We start from the raw sequence: 14,054 nt of genomic DNA, 5'->3' as shown, positions 1-14,054 counted from the left end.
TGTTTAGATGAATGTTTTTTACTTTTTTTTTTCTTTACGAAAGATTCGATAAAGAAAGAAGTCACATTTGGACTAAAATTAATAAACTGTTATATAATAGATGCTTTTAAGATATTCTAAATATTGCCCATTGGGTGGAAAAGGAAGAAAAGCTGCTTTTGTTTATATAAAATGAAAAGCCTTCAGCATATTTAATTAGCTATATTTCTCTAATTATCTTTTAAATAATTATAAATCAGTAACATGATTGACTGATATAAGTTGTGCATTTAATAACAATAATTACCTGGGTTAAAAACATTATGTAATTTTCTTTGTACAGTGCTGTAAACTTGCTTTAAAAATCTATGAGATTTCTGATCAATACCCATATTTATACATAATCAATATGCATATTTTGATGATACTTGGATAGTACTTTAGGTACTTTGAGCACAGAGTATTTGTAATTTATTACTTATTTTATATAAACCTTAAATATTTTCACAGGTTATTATAAATGTTTATTTAAACATAGCATGCCTACTACTTGTGGGGCATGTTATAGCGAGAATTCTTTTTGTGTATGGATTAGAGTAAACTCTCACTCAATCCTTCCAATTTCAAATTTTACAATTATGTAGTGTTAAGCTAAAGATTAAAGCTATAATACAAAACCTTATTCTAAGAATATAATTTTAAAATCAGAACTTAAGAGTTCTAATATTACCTTACAAGCAACTGGGCTAATACATTATAAAAGCATATTAATTTTTTTGGGTTACTAAGGAAATGAGTTATTCTTTTTCTTGATATGAATCATGGGGCAAGGTATTCCCGTAAAACAGCAAGTAAAGTTAAAGGGTTAGTGAATTTTAGAAACCATCTTATTTAATAGCTGTTACCATAGTGTTTAGCTGCTGCTGTTCTTGCTGCAGATGGGAATTCATTGATATGATTAAATTTGATGGTATGATAATATATGGTAATCGTGATTAATCAGAAACCCACTAGCAAATGGAGGATGTTGGGCATTATGTCACCTGCATTTTAAACTGCATTCCTTCCATGCCAGCCTGACAATATCTGACAGCTGGAGGGGATCTCATACTACATCTGCTTACTACTACTTATACTTCAGATAGGAAAAAAACGCCCATCATTCCTTCGTTGTCTTTAATACTATAATTATTGGGCTTTGCAGACAAGTAGTGAAAACACCAAGTGTTCCAAAAGAAAGCATTTTTTTTCTCACTATAATACATCCTCAATTCACATCTGCAAAGACCATAATCTGAAAGAAATGTAATTTGATGCAGCAGTCTCATTCAAACATGATTTGCATGAAATGCCGTATAAAGCACAATCCAAAGAATGTCAATCAGCACCACCTGATACCATGTACCCTGCTAAATGAAAACAAAATACATTAAAAACTACCTGTGATTTGCTACTGCTACATAGTAAATAGAAAATTTCATTTAATGGTACTATTAGAAATAGTAAGGCCAAAGCCAAACAGAATAACTTAAAAATCAAATGCACGATAGCATCATTCCTATATCTAATATTTCAGTGTTTTAAACAAGCACACCATTCTGACACTTTTCAGTGGCTAATTTTTTTTTATCTTTAACTGGGCCACTGGCCAATTTTTTTTTTTTATTTTCAACTGGATCACTGGTTTTCAAAGGATAATCAATGAAATGAAAAGATATTAAAAGATGATAGCCAAGATGCTTTAAAACATCATCATTTAAAATCATGAGACTTTACTATTTGTAAGCAATATAAAGGGAACAAGAGTTAATTTAAGAACTCAAAACTTAAAATGCTACTTTGTAAACCTTTACTATGATGAAGCTATTTTTATGATAGTTTCAAGTAGCAAGTTTTAATATAACCTTTGCTCAAAGATGTAACAATAATAGGAAAGAAGGGAACTAAGTTTTAATAAGAAAAAAAATGATAGTTAATAAAATAGATGGAAAAACCTGAATTTATAAATTTATTATTTTGTTTAAAACAAAGAAAGCTCCTTGGAAATGAAAACAAAACTCACAAAGAAATGAAAATAGATGTTTACTAATGTTAAGGCAATTCAAAATAATTAGCAAAATATAAAACGGGTCTGGGAAATGAGATTTCAAAGCCTAAGTGGCTGATAGAGCACATTTTAACCCCCAGGGGTATATGCTAGCTGCCTAAGCCAATCAGCCATGTTAAGAATCTGTTATTTAAATAACTGAAGTACATCTACTGTCCCAAAAAGATTCAATTCCCAGATAGTATGTTTGAAAACATTAAATGATAGACAAAAAGATAAGAGCACAAGGGGGGTGCTTCTGTTCTCTTAGTCCATTTATTTTGTGCAAAATGTTAGGTTGTCCTAGGTCCTTCTGGTCATGGTTATTTAAATATGCATCTACTCAGAATAAAAGTATGTGTATAAGTAAGAAAATATTTGAGTCTCTGAATCCTTTAAATGTTACAGTCCCAGAACAGAATATGGGAAAGTCCTAATAAAATTCCAGCAGAAGCACAAAGCTCTGATAAAGAAAATTCCCATGATCTCTAGACATTCATTTCTCAAATATAATTTTGTTCTTTCAGACCACTTAGAAAGCATTTCTAAAGCATATTTATTCAAACTCCTAAATTTCTATTAAAAATTTTCATACAATTCAGTTTTATGGTCAACAGAACTAAAACAGAATCTGGTTTTAATATTCCAAATTATTTTAAATAAACTTACACGTTTAACTTCAATGGTAGCTATTCCTAAGTAAACAGCATAAACACAAGCACAAATGATAACACTGATGGAATAATAAACTCCTCCTCTAAATTTGAAATAGTGATTTACTACAAAGGTCCTTGTATAAAGGTCTATGAACTTTCTTTCTTTGTATTTTGATAACTTATTTCAACATAATTAGTTCCCTATACAATCCAATGTATTTTATTTTATATATACATTCAAGAGCATTATTCTGATAAATCCAGATGCTTCATGAGACTATCAAATAGTTCCATAAGACAAAAAAGGCTAAGAAAAGCTTATAAAGTATTTTCCTTTTCAACTACCCTGATGAAAAATTGTGAAAATATTATCTTCATTTATAGATTTAAAAAAGTTAAGTGATTTACTCATGATCTTACGAGCAAATTTGTCTGTCATTCCTTGAAACCAAGTATCCTGCATTCCAAGACCAGAAGAGTACATACATTATGTCAAAATGACTCCTCAATCTCAATTCCTTTTCTCCTTCAAATGAATATAAGTGAATAATAAAAATTCATTCTTATTACTAGAAGTTACTGTTCATGATGTATACTGATAATTTTACAGTAATTATCAAAATAATGTTCCACATTATAATCTTAGGATATATCCTTTTTAAAAAAAGAAAGCTACTATAATTACATACGTTATTTTGTGATATTCACTTATTTTAAAATAATTGTTATTAAAACAACAAATGTTAAACATATACCTATATTTAAAATATAATGTATGTTAATTTTGCATTTATTTTATGGTCCTTAAAATAATGAACATGTTTGAACACTTAAAGGATAACAATAAAAACAATTCAATTGTTCCTCTCAATTCAATCTGTTTACTGTTTGTTAACTATAGGCAAGATAGCAGCTTTTGCATATAAGCGTGCCATGCTTTGAACAATAGCTAAGTTAAAAGTAACTCCAAAATCATGTTTTTATAAGGCAAACTAGTTTTAACTGGTCATAAAGACTAAACATAGGCTAACCATCTAACGATACAAAAGAACTATCCTCTGATTTCTCAGTGTATCTAATTTTTATCTTTGCATAAAAGGGCCTTTTTTTGTTTTGTGAAGTGAAACATACCCAACTGTGAGATATCAATTCTCTATAATTTCATTTCCCAAGGGAGTTAATTTTATGTAACTAATTTCACTTTATTTGAAGCTACACATTGATTTAAAAATATCTTTAAAATATTGTAAACTAGGATTCATAATATCAATCTAATCAAGTTTAGTAGTAGAAAGTAAATGAATGTAACCCAAAAAAGACAAATTGAAAACATTATAAAAAAGTGGAGTTTCATAACCATAATAAAAGTATTTTTCCTTTCACACAATATTCTGAATGTCATTTTGAAAATATTTCATCTTCAATACATTGAAACAGATATCAGATTTAATTACTTTTGTTTAAAAAAATATGCAACTGAGGTAAGGAGAGCCTGACTTAACCTGAAGACCGGTTTCCATGCTTAAGAGATCAAAGTTAGGATAGGTAATACCTCCTAAATATTACTAAATATCTCCAAATAAAAGCTATAATGTATTATCACTCAATTTTCTAAATCACTAGGGAAGTACATCCTAATACAGGAAAATATTAAAAATCATTTCTGAGAGTGCTTTTTTAGAAGAAAAAAATTTTCATATTCAGAATACAATAAATTAAAGAAAAGCCAAATGTCTCACAAAATGTAATTAACTATATTGTACTATAAAGCTGTATCTGAACTTTTTTCCTCCAATTTATCATGTAAATTTATTCAAGTACAGTTGGAAAAACTGCATATTTTCAAAACTGAAAGTGACTATTCTAATTTTATAGTTGTTATAAATACGTTTTTTACAAGAATATCAATTACAAAATTGACATGTTTATTCCATTTAGAATTTCTTGTTCATTTTTAATTTTAGCTTATATCATGTTATTGCTGTAATGAGAATGAAATAAACATGAAAACTAATTCAATAATAGTTTTGATACAAACCTTAAGCTTTTTCATACAGAAATACTTGTATTTAGAAATACTCAAAATATTTCTGCTTTTCAATAAACTAGCTTTCAAACCTATTCCTCAGAAGAAATATAATCTGCAATTTAAATTATAGAAATATTTACTCCAATCATATAGCCCACTGGTTGATAAAACAATTCTCTAAATCACCAAGAGTGATTATTTGAGTAATATTAATAGTAAATAAAAAGAATAAAAAATAAAATAATCACAAGTATTCTTAAATAATAGCTCATATTTACATAGCACTTTATGGGTTTAAAAGTACTAGACAGCTGCACCCTTTTTTGATATATTATACTTACAGACAGGAGTAAAGTTATTTTCTTTTTCTGTGGACGTTTACAATTTAACTATTTATTTAAAAGACCAATATTTATATTTTAGGATTTCTTTCTGTTCAACATAACCATGTATCTACATATTTTTACTTGTTATAAACTCATAATTACAATTATAATAAAAGCTTTATAAAACCCTATACAACAAACTCAAGGAAATATTTTTTCCAACAAACCATTTAAGTCAATAAAGTGAAAGAAGATATGGAATAGTTCTGAAATGTATTTTTAAAATTATTTTTTTTAATGTCATTAAATCACGTGACTGGGCATCTTATTTTGTTGTTGTTCCAGAAAAACAATTTCTTAAGTTCCACATACACGACAACCTTTAATAATGGAAGGATCTTTGCACTTAATACAAGAAGGCAATAATAAAATAAAAATCCATATTCTTTAAACTAAAATGCGTTTGAACTTCCCACTGGTGACTCTGATCCAACAATTTTACAGTTAAACAAAATTAATTCTGCTCTCAAAAATCCATTGACCTTAAGCTTTTAACAAACATTTTCAACTGCACAGATTATTGTCAATATTTACAAATCCTTAAAATTATATTTAGCTGGAGTCACTTTTATTTGCTATATTAATATTTCTTTGCAAATGTATGCTTATCCATATCACAGCAGAAGTACCAGCTGCTACTCACTGGGAATCTCTGGGGTCCTACAGCAGGTCTGGGCTGGCTGGGTACTGGTAACAACGGCACTAAAAGAAGAAAAACACCTTTCATTAAGAATTTGTTTTGGTTAACAATGGTAGCTATCTGAAAAAGGAATAATACAATTTACTAAACAGCTAAAAAGTTGAGACTTAGGCCAAATTTTTGAGCTGCCCCATCTCCCCCCCCACATACATCCCTGTATTTTTTTTTAATGCCTACCAAACATATTTCATATTTCAAAACACTAAGAAATTTAGATTTCACTAGTCAAATACTTATAGATTACATTTTTTTTCCCCAGAGATGAGTCATTTCATGTCTATTTTTTGAAATAAGTAAAGATAAAAGAACCTAAAAGAATCTCTAATTCTGGTGCTCCCAGTCACCCAAAATCTAAGTACAAGTAACTTTATTAATCAGAGAGGAAAAAGGAAACAAAATTACAATAGAAATGATTTTTATATGGAAGCCTAAAGTATCATATATTTTACTCCATTTAAAAATAGACTAATATAAATTGATACCAAATGGATTACATACTATACTTAAAATTTGTTAAATCTTTTTTATGAAAACAAAGCAAAATCCAATAACAAAAGAAATTTTGCTAACAAGTTCTAGTCTAAAATTTCAACCAAAAAGTAGTAGTATTATTTGGAGACACCAGAAAATTAAGAAAAAATAAATCTTTAGAATATAATGATTAAAGGTATTAGAGGAAAAAATTTAATTTTTAAATAAATGACCTCCCCACATAAATTACTTAGGGAATTCAGCACATTATATTTCTTACCTATCAAAAAGGTTCCATAGTTCAAACTTAAAAGAGCTACTAGACTACTTAAGCCTGTCTTTGAGAGTCTGACTCAAAAAGGCTCCCTCCTGTTAAAACAAGATTTGCTGCCAGAAAAAAACTTAAGAGGATAGGAGTGGCAGAAGAGTGGAGGAGAGGGCAGGAGGGTCATTTCTCACAAGAAAGTAACATGCAGAACTCTGAATTTTAATGTCAGTAGGTTAATCTGGAATATCTTTTTCTTTTCTCTTTTACCTAACTAACTAAATAGCCTTTTTAATATGTGTGTACTCTATCTGAGGGCAGCTAAGTGGCATAGTAGACAGAGCACCCAAACCTGGACTCAGGAAGACTCATCTTCCTGACTCAAATGTGACTTGAGAAACTTGTTAGCTGTATGATCATGGAAAAGTCACTTAAGTCTGTTTATCTTAACTTCTTTACCTGGAAAATGAGTTGGAAAAGGAAATGGCTAACCAACCACCAGTACCCTTGCCAAAAAAACTTCAATGGATCATTAAGTAGGATCTGAGTAAAAACTAATAACAACACTCTATCTGAGGCATTGGATCAAGGATCAGTAAAGAAAATAATGTCTTTAAGGAACATGAAATCTAGTTGAAGAAAGAAAACAAAGAAAGTGAAAACAATTATAAAGATATCAGGAAATAAAAGATCAATTCATAAAATCAGAAATCTCAGCTAAAAAGAATCTCAGAGGTCATCTGGAACATTAAGAATCCCCTCTCCGATTATAAAGAAGGGAAAGGGACCTGTATGTGCACGAATGTTTGTGGCAGCCCTTTTTGTAGTGGCTAGAAACTGGAAACTGAATGGATGTCCATCAGTTGGAGAATGGCTGAATAAATTGTGGTATATGAAAATTATGGAATATTACTGTTTCTGTAAGAAATGACCAACAGGATGATTTCAGAAAGGCCTGGAGAGAATTACACGAACTGATGCTGAGTGAAATGAGCAGGACCAGGAGATCATTATATACTTCAACAACAATACTAGATGATGACCAGTTCTGATGGATCAGGCCATCCTCAGCAACAAGATCAACCAAATCATTTCTAATGGAGCAGTAATGAACTGAACTAGCTATACCCAGAAAAAGAACTCTGGGAGATGACTAAAAACCATTACATTGAATTCCCAATCCCTATATTTATGCACACCTGCATTTTTGATTTCCTTCACAAGCTAATTGTACAATAATTCAGAGTCTGATTCTTTTTGTACAGCAAAATAATGTTTTGGTCATGTATACTTATTGTGTATCTAAGTTATATTTTAATATATTTAACATCTACTGGTCATCCTGCCATTTAGGGGAGGGGGTGGGGGGGTAAGAGGTGAAAAATTGGAACAAGAGGTTTGGCAATTGTTAATGCTATAAAGTTACCCATGTATATATCCTGTAAATAAAAGGCTATTAAATTAAAAAAAAAAAAAAAAAAAAAGAATCCCCTCTCCAACATGCCCATGTGGTCATCTAACTTTTGCTTTAAAAATGTGTGTAGGGTGTAATGAAGAGAGCCCTCTGCACCCAGAAAGAGGACTGTGGGAACTGAGTATGGATCACAATCTGGTCTCAGACACTTACCACTTCCTAGCTGTGTGACCCTGGGCAAGTCACTAAACCCCAATTGCCTTGGCAAAAACAAAAATAAAAGCAAAACTTTTGTTGTACAAAACAATATGCTAAGCACTAGGTAAAATCTAAACATTCTACTTTCAATCACAGTGGTTAAAAAAAAATACAGAAATAAAGTTGGTCATCTAAGTGCATGAAGAGCCATATACAAAATGTCAACTTGAAGTAGAAATGAAATCATTATTGGTGGAGGTGGGAGGATAAAGTAATGAGAGGAGGTTTCATTAAGGAAGTGAGCTTTTATAGGGTAGGAATTTGGGAGGAGAATGGGATACTGGACATTCCTGAAAGGAAAAGGAAAGGGTGAGTTATTTATGTGAAAAATCACTGTACCAACTTAACTGTAATATAGTATGCCTAGAAAAGGTAATTTTAAAAGACTCTAAAGGTAAAGTGAAGAGGAGGAGGCAAGTTGTCTCAATAAAAATTCTTAAATTTAAGGAAAATCAGCACAGATATATAGATCCATATAACCCATAAGGGTTTAATAGAGAACAGAGCAGACCAATGAATAAAGAAAAAATGAGGTAAAACCCAGAATCAAATTCCAGGTACTAAGTCTCCAAATTCAGTATTATTTCCACTTTATCTTCCTGTGGCTCACCTAATCTACTGTATTTTAGGTCCTTTCAACACAATGATTTTTTCGTTTTGTGCCAACCTACCTTCCTCCCCCCCCCCCTCCACCCACAATAGCTGCATTCCCTTCTAACAGATCCATATTTAAATGCATTACCATTTTAAAGGGAAAATAACAAAACTTGCTATCACAAATTATTAGAATTCAATAAAGTGATTATGAATAAAACCTCTGCTACCCAAAATACAGAAGACTAGGTGTTCTAAACAGCTGAGAGCTAATCCTTTACATCCAAAAATTAAACTTTTTTAAAAATGGAAATGATTCTGCAAAATACAAAGTGTTCCCATAAATATCCTCTACACTTTTGCACAAATTGGCTCCATTTCCCTCTGTCTCCCCCAGTATATCCAGTGTATGAAAACTTGCTCTCTAAGTCTGAAAATCTTAATACATCAATGTATCATTTCTAGATCTCACTCCAGTCACAAAATTAGCTCCATCTCCTTTAGCAGACATATAAAAATCTTCACTATTGTTTTCTACCATTTCTAGCATGTAAACTGCCATTGCTAACAAGTTGCAGATGTCAGAGAAAAAGGCAGCAAAGCTCAAAGGTCCAATCAATGAACAGGCAATTTATAAATGCTTACAATGAGCCAAGAACTATGCCAGACACAGGGCATCCAAGAAAATAACTGAAATAATTCTTGTCATAAAAAGTACATTTTTTCAGAGGAGACAAAATAAACATATACAATAAGTAGACCTAGAATTTTAAAAATGAATAAATACAAGGTAGTTAAGGGAGGTACTAGTAATTATAGGGAGTAGGGGATTAGGAAAATATAAGGTCAACCCTCCACACAAGAAAGTAAAGGATTCTACAAGGTGAGGGAGAAGCACATTGCACACATGAAGTAAATTCAGTGGAAAGGATGGAACAAGGATGGCAAAATTAAGAACAGTAAGAATTCCAGGCTAACTGGATCAAAGAATGTTGGAAGGGGAATCATGTGCAATGAAGATGAAATGGAAGGAGGGGACCAGATTATAAAGAATTTTAAAACTCAGGACTTTATAGGCAATAGAGAGACACTGGAGGTTATTGAATCGGGAAGTGGCATGATCATTATTGTGTTTATGGTAAATAATTTTAACAAATAACCAAGGCAGGAATCCCAGACCAAAAGAGAATCTGTAATTCTGCTATGAATACAAAAGGATTTGTTGATAAGAGGTGGAGTCCAGCAGCACTTTACTCCTTCAACAGAGTTGGGGGAAGTTTGGAAGTAGGGGGCCAGGATCAGCTATCAGATTTTACCCTGAATCAGACTACTGTGGGGAGCACTGAAATCTTGCCAATTCCCAGTTTTTCCCTGCAAGCCACAAATAACACAGTATTCAATACCAAAAAAAAAAAAAAAAGTAGTAGAAAAAGGATCAACCCAAGTAGGGGTTATCTCTATCAAGATTATCTCCAAACATCAAGTCCAAAACTAGGAAGTAAGCTAGAACAAAAAAAAAAAAAAAAAAAAAAAAAAAAAAAAAAAAAACTCCATCATACCAAGTGAAAAAAGTTTAAAATGTTTTTATAAATAGAATGAGAGCACTTGCCAAAAAAGAATTATAAAAGAAATAAGAAACATGGAAAAAATAGAAAGACTGACACAAGAGGTAAACAATGTTACCTAAGCAACAAACTCCTGAAAACTCAAAATGACCAAACAAAAAACAGTAATTTCATAAGGCATCAAGAAATATTAAAACAAAATCAAATGGCTAGAAAAAATAGAATATATAAAGTATCTCATAGTGAAAACTGATCTGGTAAACAGTTCAAGGAAAATAATTTAAAACCATAGACTATCTGAATATCACAACCAAAAAAAGAACCTGGACAGCATATTTCAATAAATCTTGAAAAAAAAATTCCCAAATCTCTTAGAAGCTGAAGGCAAAGTGGAGATAAAAAGAATACACTGACCACCCCAAATGAAAACTCCCAAGAATATCATACCTCCAAACCAGGACTTCCCAGTCAAAGAAAAAATACTAGTAGCCAGAAAAAAGGAAAGTACCAAGGAGTCATAGTCAGGATCACACATGAATGAACCATGACAAAACAAGGAAAAACTGTTTTATACTCAAATATGGGAAGATAATGTTCTCTCTAAACTCCATTATCATCATCTCAATTCAAAGAGGTAACCTAATTAAACCAGGCCTAGAAATGTTTGTGTTATAGTTTGATGAGCTTAAAGAAAAGAATGGAAAAAGAGGGGAATAGAAATATGCTGTGTGTGTTTGGGGAGGAAGTGAAGAGAGTTAAAATGCTATCACGTAATCATTATGCACATGGAAAACGGGGTAGAAGGAGTTCAAGCTGACACTTTAACTTCTTTCTCACCTGAAATGGTCAAAGAAAAATATATACACACACAAACTTACAGAAATACATTTAATTCAAGAAGGTAGAAGGAATTAGTGGAAAGGTGGGTTAAGGGAAACAAAACAAAGTTTAATACACAAAAATATTTACATCTCTTTTTAAGGTGATAGAGAATGAGAATTCAAGAGGATACGCCCTAAAACGGGGAATAGTTGAAAAAAAAAAGTTGCGATACATAAATATGATAGAATATTATCACCATAATGATCAACCTGGATTCCAGGGTACTAATGAAGAAATTGGCTCCTCTCCTTCTGATAGAGAAATAAAGGACTCAGAATACAGAATGAGTCAAAAAAAATTTGGATAGAAAATTGTTTTGATTAATACTTCACATTTTCTCAATTGGTTTTGTTTTTTCTATTTTCTAAATTGGGGTTTGGGAAGGAGAAATGTGGATCTTGGTTGATTAAATCAAATAAAATATTAAAAAAAAAAATAAATGTCCAACAAGTACTTGGTAACATGAAAATGGAGCTCAGAGGAGAGACTGGGAAATATAGACCAATAGGCTATGGTAGAGGCGATAATCAAATTAAACTTACTCACTATATGAAAAAAATGGAGAGTATCCAGGACAGAATTAGGAAACACCTCCAATATGAAAACATCATTTGGATGATAAACCACCAAAGAAAATTAACGAGTGATCACAAAGGTAAAAAGGAACAGTGTCACAAAACCCCAGAAAAATGTTTCCAATGAGAGGAAGATGAACAACAGCAAATGCTTGATAAAGGAATCAAGGAGGATGAAGACTGAGAAGAAACAATCAGATCTAGCGATTTAAAAAGCATTCCAAAGTTCAAAGAACAATTTTTGTTGAGTGATGAATTTGGAAGCCAGATCTTGAAAGGTTGTAAAATAAGCAAGAAGAGAGAAAGTAGACACATCTATTTCAGAATTTTTTCCCCTTTCCTTTTCAGAAGAGAAAAAGAATAAAATCAGGTCATAAATATTCAAAAATGAAAGCATCTTGGGGATTGAATAAACATTACTAACCTGACTTTAAATTAATTAATGTGCTTAGGAATCATTAAAAGAAAATGGATCTATTATATGTAATAAAACTTACCTATATATGGTAATGAATAGAAAAGGAACAAGAACAGTATAGAGAGTTGGACAACCAGGCAAATCGCAAGGGAAAAGGTATAATTAAATATACAATGTTGAGGATTCTGGGATGTTTTTCCTTATGTCCCAACAATGTTAAATATGGACATTCACAGGTACTTATAAACTAATGTGAAATAACCTCAACACTGTTACTGAGACACAAAAAAGGAGCAACATAAAAATGAAACTGTATTTCCCTACTCATATTAGAGATTCCTTACTGACTACCAATTCTACCTTTTCTTCCCAATTCCTAGTAGACAAGAAAAGGGAGAGAACAAATTATTAAAATTAACTATATGCCAGATTCTATGCTAAGTACTTTATAAATATTATCTCATTTAATCCTAACAATCTTGAGAGGAAAGTACAAGGGACAATGGTTATATAACAATGATCTGTGCATCATTCCATCATCATTTATGAGCATAATTCTTCTAAAATTAAAATATTCTAGAACTGGCAATCACTTAGCGTCACCGAAAGAATACTGATGATGATCAAGGCAAACATTTATAGCAGCAAAAAATTTGCAATTACTAAAAACAGCATAATTTTCCAAGTGACCATGCAGCTTAATTTTTATTTCTTACCTAATTCTAGGCTAAGTGCAATGATTCTCTGTAACATTTGTTCAAAATAAGCCCAACGATATAAATTCAAGTGAACTAGGCACTTTTAGGTTTATAGAGTACTACCTTTACAAAAGCACATAAAACAAGTTTTATTTTTATTTTACAGGTGAAAAAATGTATGCTCCTCAATGAATTGTTCACAGTCATATGGCTAATTGAGTGTTGAAATTAGGGTTAATATAAGAAACTACTTTTTTTTCAATCCACTTTGTTCTCACTAATGCTATAAAAACTATTTTACAATATTTTGGATTTTATCTTCAGTTAAGAATTAAAGTCTATAAAGATAAGTTCAGATACTATTTTCTGCATGAATTCTTTCCTGAGCCCTCTAAATGTTAGGGCCCTTGTTCCTCAACTACTTTGTAATCAAGTCAGTAAGCATTTACTAAGTACTTTACTGTGTGACCTGTACTGTGCTAAGCTCTTAAAATACAAAGAAAAGTAAAACAAACAAAAAAGGTCAATAATAAAACTAGATCTTGCTCTCAAAGAACTCATAGATTAATGGAGGAGACCACATGCAAACAACTATGCAGAAACAAGATAGATACACAGTTTGAATCAAACATAATGATGGAGGGAATGCACTTATATTAAGGTGAGTCAGGAAAGCCTTGTTAAGCGGAATGTTGGAGGGGATGTGGGAAAACAGGGACTCTGATACATTGTTGGTGGAATTGTGAACACATCCAGTCATTCTGGAGAGCAATTTGGAACTATGCTCAAAAAATTATCAAACTGTGCATACCCTTTGATCCAGCAGTGTTTCACCTGGGCTTATACCCCAAAGAGATACTAAAGAAGGAAAAGGGACCTATATGTGCCAAAATGTTTGTGGCAGCCCTGTTTGTAGTGGCTAGAAGCTGGAAAATGAATGGATGCCCATCAATTGGAGAATGGTTGGGTAAATTGTGGTATATGAATGTTATGGAATATTATTGTTCTGTAAGAAATGACCAGCAGGATAAATACAGAGAGGATTGGCGAGACTTACATCAACTGATGCTGAGTGAAA

The 14,054-nt window shown here is 31.5% G+C and overlaps 1 protein-coding gene across 9 annotated transcripts in view; it reads right to left on the bottom strand.

Annotated features, from left to right (window-relative positions):
- RBM33 (RNA binding motif protein 33) overlaps positions 1–14,054 on the bottom strand; it is a 168,479-nt gene that overhangs the window by 88,757 nt on the left and 65,668 nt on the right. For all 9 annotated transcript variants that reach the window (XM_031939523.1, XM_031939520.1, XM_031939521.1 and 6 more), the window contains one exon: positions 5,780–5,838. In XM_031939523.1, coding sequence (XP_031795383.1) covers positions 5,780–5,838 — 59 coding nt within the window. The remainder of the gene's footprint in view (positions 1–5,779; positions 5,839–14,054) is intronic.

This window comes from Sarcophilus harrisii, chromosome 5 (assembly GCF_902635505.1).
Source record: "Sarcophilus harrisii chromosome 5, mSarHar1.11, whole genome shotgun sequence".
Taxonomy (NCBI): Eukaryota; Metazoa; Chordata; class Mammalia; order Dasyuromorphia; family Dasyuridae; genus Sarcophilus; species Sarcophilus harrisii.
Note: the sequence above shows the minus strand (reverse complement) of the source record. Positions and strands in the feature narration are given on the sequence as shown.